Source organism: Grampus griseus, assembly GCF_964374135.1.
Source record: "Grampus griseus genome assembly, chromosome: 12".
NCBI lineage: Eukaryota > Metazoa > Chordata > Mammalia > Artiodactyla > Delphinidae > Grampus > Grampus griseus.
The window spans coordinates 37,756,263-37,780,190 of NC_139006.1; the positions used below are offsets into that span (position 1 = coordinate 37,756,263).

A 23,928-nucleotide genomic window follows, 5' to 3' on the forward strand; every position below is an offset into this window, starting at 1 on the left:
GAGTGGGAAAAAAACCCAAAACTCAGCGTATTCTTTAAAGAATGAGACTTAACATTAGTTTAAAAAGTATTCATTTGAACTAAGAATTCTATACAATAAAATCCTTCAGATCTGAAAGAAAAAGACATCTTCAGAACACAAAGTACTCGGAATATATCACCCAGGCCAGAGACCCATTCTGAAAAAAATAAATTGAGCATATATTCCAGCCACATACCCCCAACCCCCAAAATCAAGAAAGCAAAAAATAGGGGTGAACAAATAGGTAACACAATTAAGTGTTAATAAATGTTGATCCATATGTAAAATTATCTCTATCTAAATGGCAAAGTGGGTAGGACAGGGAAAAGAAGGGCTATTTCCTATTAACATCCGAATTTCAGACTTCCCTTGGAAAATGTGAAGATGCAGCAATCCGGGCTCTAATTCCCACAGGGCCACAATCAGCTGGAGCTAACTGGCTGCCCCTTAGCTGCAGTGACTGCCTCTTGCCTCACGCCCCGCCCCCACACACACCTTTGCTTCTTGGTGTCCATGCAGCCTCTGTAGGCGTTTGAGTTAACCATCTCAGTCTTTAGCCAAAGGAATTCATTCAACGGGGTTTGCATCCTTGAGCAGCAGAGGTGACCTGGGTATCCCTGAAAACATCCTTGCCATACCAACAGGAACATATATTAATGGAATATCTATACAGCACTGCTTCCCAAACATTTAATTTTCAAAGCAGTCCCCAGAAGTAGGAACTGAAAGGTGGCCTGCTGTACTACAAGGCAAGGGGTCAGTGACCCCCGCCCCCCCAAAATGGTATAAAAACTTACATGTGCACGTTGGAGGGGGCGGTGTCCATAGCCTTCACCATGCTGTCAGAGGGATCCTATAGCTCTGAACCCCAGAGTCCCTTCAACCCAGAGGACAGAGCCCTGGGTTTGCAGCTAGAACTCTCAGCCACTTAACTAGCTTTGTGGCCTTGGGCAAGTCTCTTAAATCAATCTCTCCAAATCCCCATTCCTTCACCAATAAAATGGACATGACCTGCCTACTTGTAGAGTTGGGCGGATAAGAGGTCATGTATTTAAAGCACTCTGCATCAGCAAGGGTGTAATAAATCGTGAGCCGCCTCTTTATCAGGTGGTAAACAGGCTGAGGTCACTTAAAAGACCCTTAGGATCTTCTAGCCCAAGGCTATCCTGGCTGACCTTCCGACTGAGGGCAGGCGCTGAGCTGACCCGAATCTGCTGCTAGGCGATCTCACTCTGACCGGACACGCACTCTCGGGCTCGCACTCTCGGGCACCGCTCCCGGTAAGGTCACTTTGCGTGTTTCTAGTCTGGGCGGAGCAGGGTCCTGCGGGGTTGCCGACGCGGAGCGAGGTGGGTGGAGAACCCGAACGAGTCCGCCTGTGGTGCAGCTCCCCCAGTACGGGCGGAAACTTGGCGCGAAAAACGTAGGAGTCATGGGACCCTGAACTGGGCTGGCCACTCCAGTCGGGCCAAGTTCACCGAGTTCGCCAAGTTCTCGAGCGCGGCCGTGTGGCCGCGCGGCCAATCAGCGCCCACCGCGCCGGGCTCTGCACACGCGCGCGCGGGCGCGCGCACACACACACACACACACACACACACACGCGCGCGCGCGCCTCGGTGCAGAGGGTGTCCCGCAGAGTTGGCAGCCTCGGGGTGCGGGCGACATGGTGCGCGGCAGGATCTCTCGGCTCTCGGTTCGCGACGTGCGCTTCCCCACGTCGCTCGGGGGCCACGGCTCGGACGCTATGGTAAGCGCTGCCTGACCGCCGGTGCCCTCCCGCCCCTCCGACGCTGGGCCGTTTAGGCTCGGGGCACCCCACAGGCCCCAGGAAGGTTCCCAACCTTGGAACCGTTGCTTTTGTAAGTGGAGAGGTCGGGAAGGGGAATGAAGGTATCTAGAGACTCTCCACCCTCCTAGGTTTTTTTCTCTTTTCTTACTGTTCCTTTCTTTGCTGACATTTAGTATTTCCTGTTTTTACATTTACAATTCTCATTTTGCTGGAAATGCGAATCGTATTTGCAAAACGATGTTGTTAGGTTCCCACCAGTGAAACCCTAAAACACAGCGCTAGCTTCTCAACCAGAAGGAGACCAGGAAGACCCGGGCAGGGTGTTAGGTGGTGATCCTGCTTCCGCCACAGCTTGCTGTGTGACCTGGGAAAGCTCCTAACCCAAGAGGCCCATCTGCGAAGTGAAGGAGTCACAGTCTGGTTGGAAAACCAGACGAACAAACTCGCAGTAACTGGGTCGTGTAAGAGGGGGCTCTCATGAAATTACCTGAAAACATGATTATAGAGGATGTGTCACATAAAGAGTTAAGTAGATGTCAGCCTTTGGAGATGCAGTAAAGTAAGCACTGAAGGGCATTTTTGCTCCCTGAGAGTGTTAGCGGGACAGCCCACGCCACCACCACCTTCTAGTGCAGTGGTTCCCAAATATGAGTCCTGTGCAGGGTCTCCTCCAGGCCTGTCCCCACTGGATCCTCACTGCCCCTCCCGGCCCACTCACACATGGCACACTGGAAAAACAAAGTTGCAGGGTATGTAATGAATGTGTGAAACATCCGTGTTAGGATAATGATTATCTGTTACTTGTATGGAGGGAGGGGAATTGGGTACCCAAGGACTTTCATTCACACTGTAAAGTTTTGCCTCTTAAGCTGGGTGGAGGACACCTTGATGTGTATTACATTCCCTATGCTCTTTGTGTACCTGAAATGACCTTTTGTTAAAAAGTGCTAAAGTTACTTAAAAGAATGTCCTTTATTCTTAGATTAGGTTCTTCCTGCTTTTAAAAACCCTTATTTGTTCTTTCTTATATGATGTTATGGTAAATGACAAAAAACACCCACTGGGCAATCCTTTGTGGATCTCCAAACAAATATTTGAAATTTTACTGACTTGTAAAATTCAAATACCTGATCATGTGCTATCGCCTCTGCCCCTCTGAGGTGTAGCAGCTGTGGGGAAACCACACAATCTCTCCAGGCCTGGGTTTTCTCATCTGTAAAATGGGTATAACAGTGTCTGCTTTATACATGTAAATGAGATGTGTGTAGAGAGCCTGACACAGAGAAGGCTGGCAATAACTGTGGCTGTAATTACTGTTTACATATGAAGAAACTGAAGCAGAAGAGTGCTGACCTCCATTTTTCTCTTCTTTGAATTTGTGAAGTGTTAAGGTTGCTGGCTTACCGTGGAATAACTTAGGAAATGGAATTTGTCTCTGGCCTGAGTGGTTTATGACCTCTGGGTCAGGAGAGATTATTATCTGACAGCTGTATTGCAAAGCTCATAAATACTGAAGTATTATCTCCCAGAGATATGGTGTGTGTTGTATGCTGATTTCCAAGTGCCTTCCTTTTAATTAATTAATTAATTAACTTATTTATTTGGCCACCCCGAGGCATGCAGGATCTTAGGAGATCTAACTCGTGCCCCCTGCAGTGGAAGCGCAGAGTCCTAACCACTGGACCACCAGGGAACTCCCCCCAAGTGCCTTCTTAATCGCAAGTCTGCTTGTCAGTCCTCAGCAGTACTACCATGACTGAGGATTGCTCCCCGCACCCTCACCGCACGCAGCACTCAGCAGTTCAGCTCCCTTAGCACTTAGCAGCAGAGCGAGTCTTCCTGATCACAAGTAGGGTATTTTCATGAAGGAGCCCTGAAACTGTTCCCCATATTTGTTCAAGCAGTGGGTTCCAGTTACGATTTCTTACCAGCCTTTTAAGAAACGTGGAGCCCTCGGGCCTGCAGTGCTCTTACCAGCACTTATGCAGGAGCTAACTACGATTCCAGAGAGCCCAGCTCTAGCTGAGCCTGCCACTTACCAGCCCGACTTTTTTTTTTCTTTTCCATTATAGTTTATATTAGATATTGAATGTAGTTCCTTCTGCTATACAGTAAATACTTCTTGTTTATCTATTTTATATATAGTAGTTTGTATATGTTAATTCTAAACTCCTAATTTATCCTTACCTGCCTTCTCCTTTGGTAAGCATAAGTTTGTTGTCTATGTCTGTGACTCTGTTTCTGTTTTGTAAAGTCCATTTGTGTGTCATATTTTAGATTCCACATATAAGTGATATCATATGGTATTTGTCTTTCTCTGTCTGACTGACTTCACTTAGTGTGATAATCTCTAGGTCCGTCCATGTTGCTGCAAATGACATTACTTCATTCTTTTTTTTACAGCCGAGTAATATTCCATTGTATATATGTACCACATCTTCTTTATCCATTCATCTGTCAATGGACACTTAGGTTGCTTCCATGTCTTGTCCCAGCCATACTTTTCCTCTCCATTCCCCGTTGTCTGCTGAGCTTCCTGGAGCTACTGTCCAGACCACTCTCTCCCGCCTCTGCCACCCAGTCCTGTGCCACTGTGTCGCCACAAAGACTGAAGACTAATGCGCCCTTGGCCCCATCTATGCACATCAGCCTCCAGCCATCCCTCTCATCTTTCCCTTTATTCTGTAAGGCATGTCCTTCTCCAGAACTGATTTATGCCTGTGTCCCCATGCCCACCTTTTCTGACTGCCAGGGCCTGTTCCCTTTTCATTTTAAGTCTCTCCTTTTGTAGTGGCCCCCCTCCATCCCACATGGACAGGGCTTCCCACTTTGGAATAGTCTTTACTTGGCCTCTCCACCCCCTTTCTGTCCCTTCCCCACCGAACCCTAGATTACTGGTCCATGCCTGTTGCCTCCATCCGTTCATCTACTTCCTCCTTAACCTGAAGTCGACCTGTGTCTCCTTCCTTCTCTTGGAACTGCCCTTTCTATTTCTGCTTCCAGTGTCCTTCACCCTGGTCTACATTTCTTGCTGTCTGCTGCCCATCCCTCCCTCGCTGACCACTTGCCTCTCTGGCTGCTCCGTCCTATACTGACCCCCTTCTTCCCTCTCAAGGCTCAGGCCTCAATGCCTTTTCTGTCTCATCACACACTCCCATTAAGACCCCCTCTGTGTTCATGGCTTCAGTGACCACTTTTATGCCAAAGACTCCCAGATCTCATTCCTGGATCTTCACTGTCACCTCAAGTCCAACTGCCATCCTTCAGGAGGACATTCCTTTTGTCCATTCAGAGCTCCTGTGTTTCCTTTGGGGAACATGAACAGTTCCCTCTGATGGGAACTCTTTTTGGTGTTTTCTGTTCTTACGTGGCGTCATTCCCGGGTTTATTTGGGGATTTCTCACGTTTGCGGATTTGGGGGGATCATTTCCCCTCCAGCACACAGACCCTGATTACTCAGCTGCCTATGTTGTCTTGGAGACGGATGCGGAAGATGGACTCAAGGGCTACGGAATCACCTTCACTCTGGGGAAAGGCACTGAAGTTGGTGAGTTGAACATCCCTTGAGGTTCCAGAATGCTTAAGTTTCATTTACATTCCAATTCTGACCTTATTTTCCTCCGTATTTACACTGCTTGAAGTGAGTAAAAACAATGTTTAATGGTTTATTTCATTGGGATAAATTTTTAAATAGCAGATTTTGGCTTCTCTCCTTGTAGTCATCCATAGACTACAGGTGAATCCTTGAATCTCAGCCGATTTCTGTGCAGAGCTTTGAGGACCTGAACTGTGTGAGTGAGTGAGGGACATGACGTAGGCAGGCATGCATTCACAGAACAAGGCTTATTGTTGTGTGCAGAGAGCCTACTTGCTTTTCTGAATATTCCACACTGAGTTGGTTTCAAGTTCACTGCTCTTCTGGGCAGAAAAGGCTGTAGGTCCTGCCCAGTTTCAGAACTCTCATCTGGAAGAGCAGATAGTGAAGAATGCACATTGAGCCGTGAGTAAGCCTGTCTTTTCTCAGAGCTGGACGAGGGCTCAGCAGTCTTGAGAGTCCACATTTTTGGAGATAAGGAAACTGAGGCCCAGACAGCTGCTCGGTTAGTCCTGACTGCCCGAAGTGCTTTCTCTCCGGAATATTTACATACAAATTATTTGCTTGTTTTTTTTTAAATGCATAATTGTTTTTTTTAATGCACGCACAGTGTACAAAATTCAATATGTACAAAAAGAAGACCTCTGACAGATCAATTTCAATGGCTCATTAGGAGCTGAAGCCGAATTATGATAGGTTGAAGGGTGAGGGTCCAGGAAGGGAGGAAATAGATTCTCTAACTTTGGTGGTGATGCGATACCTCCCTCATGGATATTTGTACTGTCAGCCCTTGCCTAGTTGTAGAAGAAAACTCTTGACCCACCGAACGATTTTAGTATCATCGAGCAGATAAAAGGTGTGTGTGTGTGTGTGTATATGTATGTGTGTGTGTGTATGTGTGTGTGTGTGTGTGTGTGTAGGACAAGGGAACCTTTCTTGAGCGTTATGTGGATGCCATCAGGCTCTTCCAGCTCCTCCCAGGGCTGCCGTCCAGTCATCCGTCAGCTGGGCCTTCCGCAGACACCTCCTGTGTGCTAGGCGCTCTGCCAGGCACTGCAGAAATGACTTTACAAACAAAGAGAGAGAAAGGGGACAGAGTCCCACGTACAAGGAGAAGGAAATCACGAACTTCTCAGGGAGACAGACATAAAAGAATCAATAGTGCAGTGCGAGAAGGACTATTTTTTTTTTTTTTTTTTTGAGTACAAGCTACACGGAAAGAAGTTTAGTTCATTGTCCAGGAGGGTCAGGACGGCTTCAGAGCAATGGTGAGGTTTTGAGATGAGCCTTGAGGGGTAACTAGGAATTGGCTGGGCAGAAGGAGGCACCTCGGCAATGATTCCCTGACCCCCTCCCCCTAAGTCAACCATTCACTGTTGATGTTTTCTCCCAGGCAGTGACCGCTGACCCCCACAGGTTGCTGAGCTGTGTATCAGCTTCTCCTGCAACTTTAATTCACTGGTGTAAGTTGAGCACTTTATGAAGCTGCTTTCTCCAGCCATACAGGGCAGCCCCCAAAGTTTGTACAAAACTCAGCAGGCTTACAAGATGTGTTCTGGGACAAGCCATGAGAACCACTCTCTGTTAACAGCCAGGACCTGGAACTGGGCCCGCAGTGGAGGGACGCTGCACTGTCACGTGGTCCCTGGGACAGATGTGTTGCTGAGTTCACTGTGTGGGGACCTCCCTGACCCCTCCCCTCCCCCACACTGTCCCAATGGATGCCTCGAGCAGGAGAAATCAATTTCCATCTCTCTGTGCCTGGAACAAATGGCTCTTTTGTGGTGATGGAGGTGGCTTCCGCCTGTTTCAGACCACAGCATGACGGAACCCATTTTAATTTTAACCTTGTTGCATTTTTCACTGCCACTGCCGTCTCACTGAACGTGTTACGTGGTGTTCAAATTAAAGTTGAAAAAAATTCCATTAGCTCATCACGGTTCTTCTGCAGCCTTTATCAGCCTACTTACCTAATCATCTTTTATGATCCAAGAAAACAGAAAGAAAACAATGCTTTCCTCATTACTGTGAAGAAAGTGCCTATATGTGAGAGAGCGGGGAAGTTATGGTTGATTTTTTATGTATAAATGAGACCAATATAGTTTCTTTTAATAGGAAAAGAAAAAGAGGTGAAAAAAGCATAATTTTTAAAGAGAAAAGATGGCCACAAGCGTTCTTGCCAGCATGAGAGCTCAGACCCACGGTCCTCCATAGCCTTTACTGACTTGTCCCTCCCGGGCAGGAGGTCCCAGGAAGTGAGTCCTGGACAGATGTAGTCACAGGAGAGAACCCTGGCCTCAGTCAGCACGGAGCTGCCTTCAAGGCCGAGTGTTTCCAGACAGATTTCCCACCCATTGCTTCAGATGTGCACACCTGAAGCAGACTGTTCTCCACACTGGAGTCAGACCACCACCGCCCGAATTTCTGTGGAAGGCACCAAATTTTAGTAAGCTTCCTGCAGTGGCCTCAGTTTGAGCAAGGAGAATCCACATCCTCTAGATGAATGTATTAGTGTTGCTTGCGCTTCTCTTAGAGCTGTGAAAGATGAGCCCATCCTTAACATTTGTTAAATGTGTTTGCTTTGTGATGTGAACAGTCCATGGTTTTCAGCAACCATCTCAGTAGAACAGAGGTTTAATGCAGATAATGATACGAGAGTCGCTGACTTACTCTTCAGATGTCTTTAATCCAAGAGCACCAACCATCAAGGACTGAGGAGCACTCTGTCTTCTCACAGTTCTAGGGACTGAGCACCTGAACTGGAATCAGTCTGCATTCCATTAACAAAAGCCCTAGAGAACACAGAAAGTATGGATCAGCCCTAAATGCTGTATGTAAGAGCCAGTGCGAATCATCTGAGGGCTGCGTCACAGAGACCAAGCAGATCCTAAGAACATGTTTTAAATACTTTCAAAACATCTTTCTCCTAAGATCTGACTGATAGTAAAACTGTGCCTCTACAACTATCCTGTGAAATGATGTGAGAATTTTAATATTGAAGCAGTGGCTATACCAAACAAAAGTCGATCAAAATTTTTTATAATAAATTCATTGCTTTAGGGCTAAGTTGATGACTTGGTTTGATTATTTTGGCCTTTTACACATAGACTGAGTGTTTTATAGACTGAGCAAAGGATAGAAGGATCTTTCCCATACAGTTTGTTACTTTACTTGTTCATCTGAAATAACACAATAAAGTCTTTTTTAAGTAGAACACCAAAAATAAGTAATTGATGGTAATGCTGACCCAAATGCAGATTAACTTTGAAATTAGTTATGAAAAATGTAGTCTATCACAAGTCAATGGTAAGAAATTTAATGTTTATGAAAAGTGTTTTCATGTAGTTTAACATTTTACATGTAAGTATTAAGCCATTTGCAAATTCATTTCATTTTTAATAGAGTTATGCTGTGAATTCAAGATACTTTCTATACTTGACAATGATCAAAAGGCATTTTTTAAAAAAATTCTGTAAGTCAGAGTCTTATTCCTTAGGAACAATGAATTAGCAAGGTTTGGTTTTGAAGCTGACATATGGACACTTTACAAAGTGAACAGGAAAATGATTTGGGAACGTGATTTAAACTTTCAGATCTATGGCTCTGTCAATCAAAATGGGTTTGCTCTTTTCAGAAATTAAGCTCAGTATATAGATTAACAGTCATTCTATCGTGTGCTATTAGTTATGACAACCATAGAAGACATATTTGGGGCAATTTTTAAAGGCATGTACCTTTTGTATTTAAAATTATTTTCATTAATGCCCACATTAGATTGTTTGTGGTGCTTGCGTGTCTTAATTTATTTACACCAAAACTAAACAAGAATTAAATCCCCTTTAATAGTTGTCTGTGCTGTGAATGCCCTGGCCCCCCACCTGCTTAACAAGGACCTCGGGGACATTGTTGGTGATTTCAGAGGCTTCTACAGACAGCTCACGAGCGACAGCCAGCTCAGATGGGTAAGGCACCTGTTTTGTAAAACACTTCTATAAATAACTCAGGTCTCATGTCCTTTGATTGCAGCATTTGTGAAAATAGAGACAGGTTTACAATTTTAAGGTAAAACATTTTATTCAGATAAATTAGGGCTTGAACCATTTGGACAATCAGTATTTTGAGGTAATCTGTTCCTTTCTGTAAGACTTGAATCTGGACATATTTGGATCCTGAGAGCTATCTCTGCCCTTATGGACCTCATCTCTGCTCCCTGGATGGGGAGAAGTGGTCTAGACTCTCTAGAGGATAAAGTGCTGAATGGGCAACATTTTTTTTTTTTTTTTTTTTTGTGGTACGCGGGCCTCTCACTGTTGTGGCCTCTCCCGTTGTGGAGCTCCGGACGCGCAGGCTCAGCGGCCATGGCTCACAGGTCCAGCCACTCCGCGGCATGTGGGATCCTCCCGGACCGGGGCACGAACCCGCGTCCCCTGCATCGGCAGGCGGACTCTCAACCATTGCACCACCAGGGAAGCCCATGGGCAACCATTTTAAGGGAGACATAATGTGAGTAGAATTGAAGTTGTGGGAGGCACTTATTAAGGACAAACGTAAGAGAAGAACAAAGGTTAAGAAGAGAAAGACCAGAGCACCTTTATGTGTATAGGGCTATATTTGAACCCTAAGTTCAAAGCATGAAGAAAATGAGGTTCTAGAGAGAGGATTTTATCACAGTAAGGTCAGTCTAGCAGCAGAGACCTTGCCGATGTCTCCTGACATCAGCTCTGTCTTTTCCTAAGTGCTCAGTCTCCTGTCCATACACAGAGAAAGGCTTATTGTCCACATTGCCTCGAATTTCATTCTTAACTTCTGCCAACCAAGTGAAACTTGCTTTTAAAGCATCCCCTCGAAGGAGTTCCCACTGGTCGAATCTGGGACAATTCAAGCATCAAGAGAAATGTGGTGGTGATGTGTACAAGTCACTGAATAACCTAAGACTCCATGAGTCTGTTCAGATAGCAAACAACCAACCAACAAGGGAAACTTTGTCATTACAATCGAATACACACTAATATAACAGGAATGGTAACATTAGAAAACCACCATATTACAACCATACCTGTAATTGACTGAGGCAAGAATCACCAATGGATGGTAAAACTTGGGGGCAATATTAATCTCCTTACTTAGAAAGGGAAATGGTAACCACACAGTGGGGAAGCCTAAAGGATACGCCTTACCCAAGTGCTAAAAGATAATAGCCCTAACAAAAAAATGTGGTGGCAACGTTGCAATCTAATCATGATGGGGCTGCAGACCAACCCAGGTGGAGGAACGTTGTGTAAGTCAACTGGCCTGTACTCTTTGAGAATATTGATATCATTTTTAAAAAGAAGAAAATTTGCTCCAGATAAAGAGAGACTAAAGTGAAATGTCAGCTAAATCTAATATGTGAATACAAGAAAGTACATTATTGGGACAGTTGGTGAAATTTGATTATAGACTGTCTTTGTAGGTAATAGTATTCTATCAATGTTATATTCCCTGAATTTGATCCTTGTTCTATGGTCATGTAAGAGAATGTCCTTGTTTTTAGGAGCTACATTCTGAAGTATTTAGGGTTAAAGGGGCATGATATTTGCAACTTACTCTCAAATGACTCAGTAAAATAAGTTTATATAATATATTTTATTTTTCTGTACATATGTGTATATGTGTATATATGTATATACAAAGAGAGAGACAGAGAAATATATAGGAGTTCTTTGTACTATTCTTGCAAATCTTCTATAGGTTAGAAACTATTGAAAAAGAGCTTATCCTCTAAGTGAGTTTCCATCGCTGCCTTTTAATTCATGAAACATGTCCCTGGCTAGAAGACCTAAATATCTTTTTCTTTTCTAAGAAGTGCTGGTGTGTTTTGCTTCCTAACCAGATCGGTCCCGAGAAGGGTGTGGTGCATCTGGCCACGTCGGCCGTTCTCAACGCCGTGTGGGACCTGTGGGCCAAGCAGGAGGGAAAGGTAATCCTCCAGGCAGCACCTCTGTGACCCTGCAGCACAGACACTTCCTCTATGAGCAAAGGCAAACGCACAGCAGGCTCCCAAGTGACATATGGAGAATTGTTCGATTATTCGTCTCCGCTGAGAGGTACTGGCCACAGTCAGGTTGTTGTTGGAGTAGGTTAGAAAGGGCTGAGCAAGAAGGGGTAGCAGAGGCGAGGGGCTGGGAGGCAGGTGTTAGTCTGATAGTGGGAATTCGCCACTAGTGCATTTACTGTCAGAAAACAAGTGGGTACTTAACACGTTTTGGGTACTTCACACATTTTACAAATCTTTTCTTTTCTTCAAGCCTCTGTGGAAGTTACTTGTTGACATGGTAAGTAAATTCTTTAATATTCTCATTGTTTCTGTAAATGAAATGGATTTCATGGATTACTTGCCTTTTGATAATCAGTAAATACATTCAGCACTGCCTCTGGATCAATCACTATAGTGCTGATCAAACAAAACCCAGTAAAGTCTAATATTCTTTTTTTTTTTTGGCTGCGTCGGGTCTTTAGTTGTGGCACACGGGATCTTTCTTTGCCGCGCGCAGGCTCTTCATTGCGGCATGTGGGCTTCTCTCTAGTTGTGACGTGTGGGTTTTTTCTCTCTCCAGTTGTGGCGTGTGGGTCTTTTCTCTCTCCAGTTGTGGCGCGCGGGCTTCTCTCTAGTTGTGGCTCATGGGCTCCAGAGCGCGTGGGCTCAGTAGTTGTGGCACACAGGCTTAGTTGCCCCGCAGCATGTGGGATCTTAGTTCCCCAACTAGGGATTAAACCCACGTCCCCTGCATTGCAGGATGGATTCTATACCACTGGACCACCAGGGAAGTCCCAAGTCTAATATTCTTTTTCTGGTATTTGAAGTAACAAAGAGCTGTGCTCACACAGGCAGGGAGGTCCGATGGTCCCACCTCCCCCACTGTGGCACTTGTTTCCACATGTAACACAAATTCTTGAGTTTCCGCTTCCTAACTGTGAAAAGGGGATAATCATAACTTCTCTAGAAATTCCATAGAATTGGTTTAAAGACCAATTGAGAAAAGTGCTTTACAAACTCTGACAAGCAAGATGTTATTATTGAAATATTATCTGGTCACTTTGACTCCAAGAGCAAATGGCAGATCAGACTCTTGAGCAAGGAGCCCACAGTGAATTCTAAAGATGTGCCCCTGCCGTTTCCTTTCTCCCTGACCTGTTGATATCAGGGATGAGCACCTGGCTGCCAAGGAGGAAAAAACTCTGGGCAGGTTAAGGGGAGTGAACTTCAGACCCAGGCAGACCTGGCTTTGAATCTGGACTCCACCACTTCCTGGCTGTGTGACCTTGAGCATGCTGCTTAACCTCTCTGAGCATCATCTTGCTTGGGGTAATGCCTTAGATGATTGCTGAAAATCTGGTGGTTAACAAACGAAGGTCCTGGGACTTCCTTGGTGGTGCAATGGTTAAGAATCCGCATGCCAGTACAGGGGACACGGGTTCAAGCCCTAGTCCAGGAAGATCCCACATGCCTCAGAGTAACTAAGCCTGTGTGCCACAACTACTGAGCCTGCACTCTGGAGCCCACGAGCCACAACTACTGAGCCCGTGTGCCCTAGAGCCTGTGCTCTGCAACAAGAGAAACCACCGCAATGAGAAGCCTGCGCACCGCAACGAAGAGTAGCCCCCATTCGCCGCAGGTAGAGAAAGCCCGCGTGCAGCAATGAAGACCCAACGCAGCCAAAAATAAAATAAATAAATAAATTTACTAAAAAAAAAAAAGAAAAAACAAAGAACCATGGCCTTGAAGACTGTTGGGCCGGCAGACGTTGTCTCTTCTCTGGAGGAAAGTGAAAATGAGAGGCTGTAACATCATCTCTCTGACATGGTTGCGGGTGGCATGGGGGCGCCATCTGAAGGGGAAGGACGTGGACCTCTTGAGCCACCTGCAGGCTCAAGGTTGGCCTCTGAGAGGGGTGTTGGAGGTGGCCCCCAGAACTGAATGATTTGGGGCCACTAGGAAGGTGCCTGAAATCCCACCTGTGGACTTTTCATTCTTTTGGATCCTGTTCCGTTTCAATGCCAGTGGTCTTAAAAGAAGCAGAATCTCGGCATTGAGAGCTTTTATGATATTTAAGGGTTCCAGCGGAGTACTATTGGTCACAGTACAACCTGCTTCCAAACTGACTGACTTAGATTGGGGTGGGGAGGTCTCGCCAGAGACCCAGCCTAGAATGTGGGCCTCCCCAGTGAGGCCAAAGCCCCGACTTCGGGGAGGGAGGAGAAGGGGACCCAAAGGTCCTTTCCCGGTCAGAATAAGCCCATGTCCAGCAGATTCTTAGAAACATAATCCACTTGTGAATTGATGTGGGCCTTTCCTACCTGCTCTCTTGCTGCCAGGACCCCAGGAAGCTGGTATCCTGCCTAGATTTTAGGTACATCACTGACGTCCTGACAGAGGAGGAAGCCTATGGTGAGTCATCCCCAGGAGCTGGGAGCTTTCTGGTCCATTCTTATATGGAAGCAACAGGGCCGAGTGCTTTGTTGTCTAAAAGAGTGATAATGCTTTTTATTTTTTCCAGAAATCCTGCAGAAAGGTCAAGTTGGGAAAAAAGAGCGAGGTGGGTTGTGAGGAAATTCTCTTCATTATTTTTGCTATCATTGTGCACTTTTGAGTGTCCCCGTCCTTGAGTGTCCAGGGGTTCGCATCATCCCCCTGCAGCAGGCCCACGGACAGACGGTTGAGTCTAGATGCAGCGGCCTCCTGGTGTGACCTCTTAGGTCAGAGTTCACTTCGGCCACTGCTGGGAGCAAGGCTGTTTTTAGGGTTACACCACACGCCACGGGCAAGGCCTTGGCCAGCAGGGCGTCCCAGAGGGTATCCCGGGACCTGGGTGTGACATCCTTGGGATCCGCACCGCCTCCAGGTGCCTGTGCAGGGCGGGCAGGAGAACAGCTGGATTCTCCATGGGCAGCGCCTTAGCCACGGGCAAGTCTAAAGCTGAAGGTCCCGCAGACACAAAATGTTGACGAGCGTTGTGTTTCCACAGAAGAACAAATGCTGGCGCACGGCTACCCCGCCTACACCACGTCGTGCGCCTGGCTGGGCTACTCGGACACCACGCTGAAGCAGGTGGGCGCTTGAACCTGGTTTTCTAGACAGGCTTTCTGGAGGGACATCATGTTTTCCTCTTAGCCTTTCTGAATCGTTAAGGATCCCAGGCCTTGCCCTGGAGGTCCTTGGATGTGAGCAAAAGGAAAGCCGTTTCCGTTGTGGACGCTGGGCCCGTGAGCTGGTGAGCCCCACCTCGGCCCTGGAGGGGGAAGCTGATTCCCGGCCAGAGGCAGCAGCATAACATGGTGCAATGTGAGCCCTAACCGTGCTCTGCCTCAGTTTCCTCACTGCGAAGTGGGGAAATAATAGCTGTCCGGGGTGGAGGGGGTTGAGGATTCCGATGAATGCTGCCGTGGTGTGATGCTCGCAGCACATGGTGGCACCTGGTGGGTGGTCAGCGCCTGCCTGCTTTACTGCCCTTTCCCATCACCCTGTGCTCACCTGCCGCTGAGAGCGAGAGAGAGGGGAGACTAGCTTCTGTTCGTTACTCTTTTATCCACTCTTCCTGTGGATACCACAGAACATCCTGGCTTTAAAAAGAGGGACAGAAATGCTCCATTCCCCAACCAGGAATGTTGTGACCATTAATGAAATGGTTCCCATAGAGATGAGGAAAGAAAGTCACCAAGCGGTCATGCTCTGTTGGCTAAGCTGTTTCTGCTCTGAATTTCAACACATGGTGGTTCTTCTGGTTCATGGTACAGCCGTAGCATTTGTGAAGCCAAATCAGAGATGGCCAAGGTGCTGCTTAGATCTAGGAGTGTGTGTGTGGTGATGGCTCTGCTCCTCTCCCCACAGCTCTGCAGCAAGGCGCTGGAGGACGGCTGGACCAGGTAACTTATTTGGGTGAACTTGACTCTCCAGTTAGCGAGAGAGGCTGGTCGGTGGAGAGGAGCCAGGATCCAAAAGTACCAAGGAGGCCAGGATTCGCCCGGGGCAGTCTGGTGTGTAAGGACACACCAGGGAAATTTCAGCTGAAGCTCTTTCTCCAAAGACGAGCTATGAGTCTAGTTAGAATCGTGGAACATCAGAGTTGAAAAAGATAATTGATTTCCAGCCCCGATCTAGAAATCTACTCTTTACTATAGTAACAAGCGTTGATTCAGCTTCTATGTGAAAACCTCCAGAGGCAGCGAGCTTGTGTGTTGTTGGAAGGCTCTGAGTGTTGGAAGAGCTTCAATGTAGCAGACCCTTTGCTTCCCTATAACTTCCAGCCACTGGTCGCAATAATTATCTTCGGAGTTCTTCTCCCAAGAGTCTGGCCCCCCTCTTCCCCAGGCCACCTCCTCTCCAGACCAAGCCTCTGCCTTCTCTTCTCCTTCTCTCTCATGGTTATGGACCCCTGGGCATCCTGGGGTTTCCTTGGGGTAAACTACGGTGGGCAGTGGCCCCGAATCCCGAAGCTGTGCAGGACACAGGGACCATCACCTTTTGATCTGGTCACTGAGCCCATCCATGCGGCTCAAGGTGGACATTGTGCCTGTGAGCCGTCACCAGGCTCTCTGCGCGACAGTCTGGCCACCCGCCTCCTGTCGCTCCAGGTGTGGTCTGTGGAGCAGCAGCACTAGCGTGCCCTGCTGCTCGCGGTAGATTTAGAAAACCATTTGTATAGGTTGCTTAATAAGTAAGGACCAAAAACAAGATCTCCCATCAACTTTAAAAAACAAGTGCAGAATCTTGGGCCTCACCCCAGACCTGCTGCATCAGAATCTGCATTCTAACAAGATCCCTGGGTGATCTGCATACCCACTGAACTGTGAGAGGCACTGAGTTATGGTTGAATCCTCAGCTAAGTAAAGGGTTGGGGACTGAGAACTTGATGGAGGCAGCATGAAGCAGTGGAGAGGCTTGGGATGTGGTGGATTTGGAATCAACATCATGCCTTTTCCTTTCATCTCCTGCAGTGCCTGCCTGCTGTGTGACCATGGGCAAATTGTTCAACTTCTCTGAACCTCATTTTCTCTCTATAAAATGGGAATCATAATATCTCATGGTTTTCAAGGTTGCTGTCTCTGAAAAGGACCAGCACAGCCAGGATTGGTAGCAGGTGCTCAGTGAGTGCTGGCACCTTCCCTCCCTCCATGTGCCCAGGAAAGGCTGGAGCAGACACCGCTAGGAGTCAGAGAAGGCCGAGGAGAGATTCCTAGGCCCCTGAGCATGGGAAGCCCAGCATCCAGAAGCTAAGGCTTCCACCCAGGATAGAAAGGTCATCTTAGTGTGTTTGGTGTTGAGCACAGGGGAGAGAACAGCACAGGCTGTGAGAGGGGCTTTTTTGTTAGCACAGCGGTTGGGCGTTGTGGAGAGGAGGACCTTGGGCCATCCTGGCTCCAAAGCGGCAGCCTGATGTCCGTGTGTAGGACAGAGAGGCTGGTGAGTGAGGCAGAGGATGCCAGCTCACCCGCCAAGTCTGACTATGCCTTTTCCGTTCTTAACTCTTCTTCATGGCACAGCAAAAAACTCAGTTAATGTTATTAAAGATCTAGCTGCTCTGTCCATTGCTGGACTTCAGGACAGCAGGTAATTTAGAGTTACTGCCCCGATACTGAGTAAAAAGATACACTTACAGGGTTATTTTTGAGTGGCTTGTCTGAAGATTGATTGGGAAAGGGCAAGAGTTTACTAGAAAATGTGACCTGTGAATTATTGACAGAAACAGTTACTTCTGCAGAAAAGCCACGTGTCTTTGCCAAGTCAGGGGACAGATCTAAATTATGAGACCAAACTTATTTTATAGGTTTAAGGTAAAAGTTGGTGCTGATCTCCAGGATGACATCCGTAGATGCCGACTCATCAGAAACATGATCGGCCCTGAGAAGACGCTGGTAAGTAACCTCCCTGCCACTGAGAAGTAAGCAGCTGTATGTGAGAAGCCTTGTCCAGGGCCAAAATACAACTTGTTTCAAGCAAGGATTAAAGAACATTGGGAACTTTAACACCGTATGTCAGAAGTACAGCTTTGAGCTCTTGGAGTAGGCAAATTGTTTAAAAAAACAAAAAACTGAGGGGGCTGATTGATAGTTTTTTATTCTGCGGAACTAAGTAAGATCAGGTTTAGGGATTGTTCCTTTGTGCTAGGACAGATGCGCCTGAGCAAACAGGTCTCCCATTGGCGCCCCAGGTGTGTCAACCATTCAACCCCCTCCCCTTCTTAAATCCGCCAACCCGCCTTCAGGTAGGTGGGTCTCAGGGAGCCATTGCTCAATAAATGCTGGAACTTTTGCCGAGATAAATGTTAAATATCAGTCATTCCTACCTATTTTTATAAAACATTTCTTCCTATGTGTAAAATATTTTCATAAAATAGTCACAATAAGATGTTTTTATATCTTTTTTGGAGGCATGTTTCATATATTAAAATAGAAGTTTGAGTCCTGGACCTAAGATCAAAAGTCCCACTATTTATACATGAATTAATGTTACTTTTGTCTTGTGAGGTCATGCTCATCTAAATAATTTATGACAGGTATAGATTCTGGGCGCACTATCCTCTGGTTCCCACAGAGTCCCACAAGGGACCTCTTGCCACTCAGCACATTCTACTAAAGAATTCCATCTCTGTGTCTGGCTTCTCCAAGTGTGATGATATCGGGGATGGAGGGGCCCTTTCTTGTCTCTGCACACCCTGGCTTCCTGGCAGTCTCACTGCACACAGAGGGCCCAGGCCTTAGAGTGAGAGGCCTGGATTTGAACTCGCCATTTACTTATCGTCCTTGAGCAAGTTACTTCTCTGCTTATGTTTTCTTGTCTGTAAGATGGGTTAATGTGAACTGCCTCATAGAGTTATTATAAATATTAAATGGAACAAAATCCATTAAATGCCTAGTGGAGTAGATGCCTAATTAATGGTAGAGTTTGGGTTTATTATTGTGCCAAACACATAGTAGGTAATAGCCAATAAGTGACTATTGAACAAACTCGGTATTAACTGTGCATGATTCAGAATGTGATAAAACAGTTCCTACAAATGATGAACCCTGCAAGACAAATGTATTTGGGTGGTTTCTAAATGTAGATCAGGCTGGAGCTCCAGGGCCAGCAAGCACTTCTGGACCTCACAGTGGCTCCCTGAGCAGCTTGCATCTCCTGAGACAGTATCTGGAGCCAGAGTTCGTCTTGGTGGCTGCTCTTGGGCTCCCTTTGTTATGGGTGTGTGCTGGGCCCCAGCAGTCAGGGGCACCAAGTGACAGCGTTTCCTCCCTGGGAGCCACAGCCTGCAGCAAGGTCAGCAGCGGGCACACCTCCCCATGAAGGGTCTCTCCCTCCTTTCAGATGATGGATGCCAACCAGCGCTGGGATGTGCCTGAGGCCGTGGAGTGGATGGCGAAGCTGGCGGAGTTCAAGCCCCTGTGGATTGAGGAGCCCACCTCCCCTGATGACATTCTGGGGCATGCCACCATTTCCAAGGTAAAAAACCTGCTGCTGCTGCTAGAGTGGTGGTCACAGATCCTAAGATTGCTGGGCTTATTCCCTTTCACAGTTCTATTTATTTTAGAGAAACTAAATTGCTACCAGTTGAAAGGCTACCAGCAATCCAAAGGTTAACAGACCTGATTCCCATACTTTATAAATACAGAAATCTGACTGATACTCAAATATTTTACTCACCCAGATTGAAACAAAGTGTAGATTCCTCTGGCTGATTCACAAGCAAAGGTTTGCTTAGCTAATGTCAAGTTCAGGCCTCCCCATGAGAAGGCTGCCTATCCGATTCCACAGAGCCCTTTAATCAGGGCGCTTCCTGGGCAAACTCACCTGAATTTGGGCCGGCTTCTCTCCCTTTCATATGTAAGAATATGTGAGAAATATCCTGTCTCTCAGGGAGTCTCCCATTAGCCGGGTTCACAGCACAGATCTATAAGCCAGAGCGCCAGGTGGGTCACTCATAGGAGAAAGTGTAACTTCTGGGAGCCCTATATTTTTGCATCCTCTGACAGAGCGAGCTTCATGAGCAGCCCTATTTAAACCAAAGGCTGCCAGATGGGTGAGAAATCAGGGAGGTACTGGTTGTGGGATGGAACACGTGCTGGCGGCAGACAGAGATGGCCCAGTGTACCTCCCCCACCCGCTCTACCACTTTCTGTGGCTCCTTAAACTTCACACGGCTCGACGGCAGGGCTGTTTCCTTTTTCAGCTCTAAATAGCTGAACAGCTCTAAATATTTTTAAACATTAGGAGTCTCAGTTCAAAAACTTAGGAAAATAACATCAGGTTGCCTTATATTTTACAGGCACTGGTCCCCCTGGGAATTGGCGTTGCCACCGGAGAACAGGTAAGAGATGTCTCCTCAAGGTCAGCACACACTGGCCACCGACTGGGGACACTGGCATACGCTAGGCTCCATCACCTGTGTTGTTGTTCTGAGTTGGGAGATTTTCTTCCTCTTAGAAATTGGGTCACCTTAGACCACTTCATAGTCTGGAGTAAGACATACATATGGTCGAGTTTGCATGTTCTTCTACAATTCCTATGACTAAGGTCATTTATCTTTTTCAAAGTAGCTCCTCGGAATTTACAAGGCAGCAATTTAAAGCTGCAGGGGCCTAACGTGCACCATGTGGTTTTAAGTAAGCCAGCTTCCAAACTGGGTAAACATGATTGCGTTCCCTTTTTGTGCTTATAAATGAAGCACAAGTGCCTGCCAAAGCCCGCGGCAGGCGGCCCACGAGTAGAGCTCTGTGAGGGAACAGATTCTCGGCTTTCCCAGCAAAAGGAGCAGTGCCGTTCTGCCACGCTTCTGTTTTGTCGCCCGTGCCACCTGCTCATCGCCATCCCCTTATTTCATCCTGATGCTTTATCTCCCACTTAGAGGTGGCGGTTATGCACTGATAGATGGTGAGTGGTGTGACTTTTACATGACACACACGTGGTTCCGCCAGCAAATCTGTAACAAAGTGATCAGAAGGTCCCTGCCTGGCTTGTCAGGGCTCACCTCATGCCAAGTGAGAACAAAAAATGAATACAGTCCGGGCTTCCAGGAGGCCACCAATGAGAGACTTGGAATGGGGGCAGTGCCAGGTATACAGATCCTGAAGGCCGAGGCTGACTCTTCTGTTGGTGTATTTTAATTCTATTTCCAGTGCCACAATAGAGTGATATTTAAGCAACTCCTACAGGCAAAAGCCCTGCAGTTTCTCCAGATCGACAGCTGCAGGCTGGGGAGTGTAAATGAGAACCTCTCAGTGCTGCTGATGGCCAAAAAGTTTGACAGTAAGGGCACCGCGGGGTCGCGGACCAAACACCATTTCCCTGCCTGGTTCCCTCTGGAGTTTCCCATTTTGACTTTTTTCTAACTCTCAGTTAGGCTTAATCAGGGAATCTTTGATGATTTTCATTCCTAACTATTAACGATTTAATCACCTGCAGGCAACAAGAAAAGCCACAGGTTCTCCTTCACTTCTCCCTCGCTGCCCTACTTAGCACTCAGTGGAAATCTGTCTTCACTTTTAGTTCCTGTGTGCCCGCATGCTGGTGGAGTTGGCCTCTGTGAACTGGTGCAGCACCTGATTATATTTGACTTCATATCAGTCTCTGCAAGCCTCAAAGACAGGTCAGTGATGTGGCATTAACTTCAGTACTGTCTCTCACTCCAGGCCAGACCCCTGGCCACTGGCACATCCCATAACTCAAAGGCAGTTTGAGCCCCACTACTGAATAGTCTTTTTTCTTCTAGAGGGTGGTTTCCTGGTAGCTGACTTACTGTTTTCTAGGTACATAAGGGGGATGGGGAGAGTCTGCAACCAAATGGAAACCAGAAACAGCTCCTGTTTCTGATTTTCTAAAGCCCCGCTTTCATATGTATACTCTCTGCTTCTGTCCAATTTCTTCCCAACACTGGAGTCTTCAGGATCTGGCTGCATCTTTTAGTTCCATCTTATTTCTCAGCATGTGCCAGGTGAGCTTTAAATTAGGACAGTCTCCTTCCAGTCACCTGCAGACATACAACTTTATTATGCCTTTCTCTCCTCCAAGAATTAAATGCAATAGTGCAGAAAGATCACTAGGAGTATACAGTGAAAGCACGAGGACATGCACGGGAAAGGTGAACATCAAGTTCAGGATTGAGAAGTGGGACCTGTGAGGGTCTACGGGGACTTCAACTATAAAGTAATGGTTCTTTCTGCAGCTGGGTATTTTAAACCTGAGATATTTTAAACTAGAAAAACGAACACTCCTAGGTTATTCTGCTTTTGCCCCCTCATTTCAGTTCCTTAAAGCAGGACTAAGGGAGGGGCTCCAACCAACCTTGACAGGTCCTGCAAAGTTTTGAGGAATACAAAAGAGGGTCAGCTCTGACCCACTGGGCACTATGCCCGCCCATGAGTGGGTGAGAACCTCATGCCACCCCCTGAAAGCAGACCTCACTGTTTGGGAATGCCACCATGCAGGAGGGACAGCCACCAGACAGAGATGCCGTGTGCTGTCACCTGCTTTGTAACCCTGTGTGTGGAGCACCGCTTCCCTATTCATTCTTCAAGGCCCGCTGTCCTCTCCCAAGCGGCCGGTTCTTCATCTGTAGCCTGTTCTTTATAGATTATACACAGTACATATTATAGTCAACAACTTGGTATCTACGGCCATTGAAACCACAAGGCCCTCTCTTACCAGTTCCTTTGTGTCCCCAGCACTGGACACATGGCCTGCTCATCTCAGCTGTTCATTAACCAATGGCTGAAGTAAGGCAATAGAGTTAGGTCACTTGCCCCAAGTCACAAAACTAGACAGTGGCTGACACCAAATTTGAACAGATTGGTCTGATCCTAAAACCTGTGCTCTTCTAAATCATTTGTGTAGCTGGAAGGGACCTCATTTGGTGACTTTAATCTGTTCACCTTTTGGCTAGAGGCACCCAAATCCCAGATACGTCTAAGTCTAAATTGATGCCTTTTGGTTCCCAAAACCTTAAGTTAAAAGATACTTCACAGTTCATTTCATCCAATCCCCCATACTGCTTTACCTTACAGAGAAGAACCTGAAGTCCAGAGGCTGAGGGACTTACATAGAAATACATGGTATCAGCCAGGCCTTGGCAGAGTCCATCCTTTCTTAGTGGTGCTCGCCCCTTTGCCCTAACAGCACCACATGAACTATCTAACTGAAGGCATTTTTACCCCAACCCGATTCCTTCCTCCCAGGATGTGTGAATACGTCGACCACCTGCACGAGCACTTCAAGTACCCCGTGATAATCAAGAAGGCTTCCTACATGCCTCCTAAGGTGAGTTTGGCCAGGGAGGCCCCACCCCCATCCCCGAGGAGGCACTGCCAGCCCTGCCCTACTCTTCTCAGGAGCTAGACCCCAGAGCACAAAGCTTTGTCTCCTTCAAGTCTGTTTTCAATATCTAGAAACATATCGCTCTTTAGTCAAATTCCCCAGACCTGAAGGTCAGGATGCCCCCGACAAGGCTTCTCTCACGCCAGCCTTTCCTCACCAGCTGGACCTGAAAACATGCACTCCTTGGGTCCTTCCTGCCCCAAACAAAACAAAACTAAAAAAAAACCCCGGCACCATCTAGCAAGTTAGTGAAAGGTTTTGACTGCAGTTGTGTTGTCTGCGCCATTTATCCGTCTATTCAAGAGATCGGGGCTCATTTTCACCAACAGAGGTTGAACTATCAAAGGGTGTGAATAGTTCACTAATCCTGAGAAGCAGCCAATAAAGGACGTCCCTCTCCCCCATTTCAAACAACCTGCAAACTTATTTTTAAAACATTAATTCAGTTGCCTCTGACTTAGATTTAAAAGCATTTCTAGGAACAGCAGAAATAAGTAAAATAAATGACTTTTGTTCTAGGTGGTTATTAACATGATTCCATTTTTTGTCTTTGATAGGATGCTGGTTATTCAACAGAAATGAAGGAGGAGTCTGTAAAGAAACACCAGTATCCAGATGGTGAAGTTTGGGAGAAGCTCCTTGCTGCTCAAGGGAATTAGAGCTGCATGCTTAACAGCTTTTGCTTTAAGTGAAAAGGCTTAAAATTTCTTGGGTATGGTTTTACAAAAATAGAAAAAAAAAATTCATCCTACCAATCAGAACAAGTTCAGCTGAAAGTCATACTAACCTCAGGCATCAGCTTAGTCATCATTACTTGATTCTTTCAGCAAAAAACATTCTCCTCTGTAATCTTTAAACAAAAGTAGATCCAACTGTCTCAAAGTCCAGGAAGATGTTAAAATTTCTATCAAGTGCTGGTACCTAGACATTAAACTTTGAAAATAAGCAGCATGTTGGAATAATTCCTTAATCTTTTTAAAAAACACACTTGTCATAAATTAGCATAATAAAACAGTCGTGCAGCACTATGAGGTATCTGATATGCAGCAAAGGTAAAAACATTCACTGATCAGCCCTGAGGTGGTTTAGCATCTTTCTCTTGCTCAGTCTAAGCACTGTTATTAGAGAATTCACCATGCTGAAGCTAATGAGGGTAAAGGGATATTTCATAGACTATTTTTA

The 23,928-nt window shown here is 46.5% G+C and overlaps 1 protein-coding gene across 3 annotated transcripts; it reads left to right on the forward strand.

Annotated features, from left to right (window-relative positions):
* The first annotated feature begins 1,643 nt into the window (after positions 1 to 1,643).
* ENOSF1 (enolase superfamily member 1) lies at positions 1,644 to 23,702 on the forward strand. Of its 3 annotated transcripts, XM_082667525.1 has the most exons (16): positions 1,644 to 1,768; positions 5,249 to 5,357; positions 9,252 to 9,367; positions 11,278 to 11,364; positions 11,693 to 11,719; positions 13,761 to 13,833; positions 13,943 to 13,981; positions 14,411 to 14,493; positions 15,274 to 15,308; positions 17,210 to 17,297; positions 18,745 to 18,879; positions 19,703 to 19,744; positions 20,553 to 20,682; positions 20,923 to 21,022; positions 22,608 to 22,689; positions 23,304 to 23,702. In XM_082667525.1, the coding sequence occupies exons 1-16, from the start codon at positions 1,685 to 1,687 to the stop codon at positions 23,403 to 23,405; spliced, it is 1,332 nt and encodes a 443-aa protein (XP_082523651.1). In that variant the 5' UTR covers positions 1,644 to 1,684; the 3' UTR covers positions 23,406 to 23,702. The 3 variants fall into 3 exon arrangements, with proteins under 3 accessions (XP_082523651.1, XP_082523652.1, XP_082523653.1); XM_082667526.1 differs by lacking the exons at positions 1,644 to 1,768; positions 5,249 to 5,357; positions 9,252 to 9,367 and adding an exon at positions 9,423 to 9,908; XM_082667527.1 differs by lacking the exons at positions 1,644 to 1,768; positions 5,249 to 5,357; positions 9,252 to 9,367 and having other exon boundaries at positions 11,363 to 11,491.
* The last annotated feature ends 226 nt before the right edge of the window (positions 23,703 to 23,928 follow it).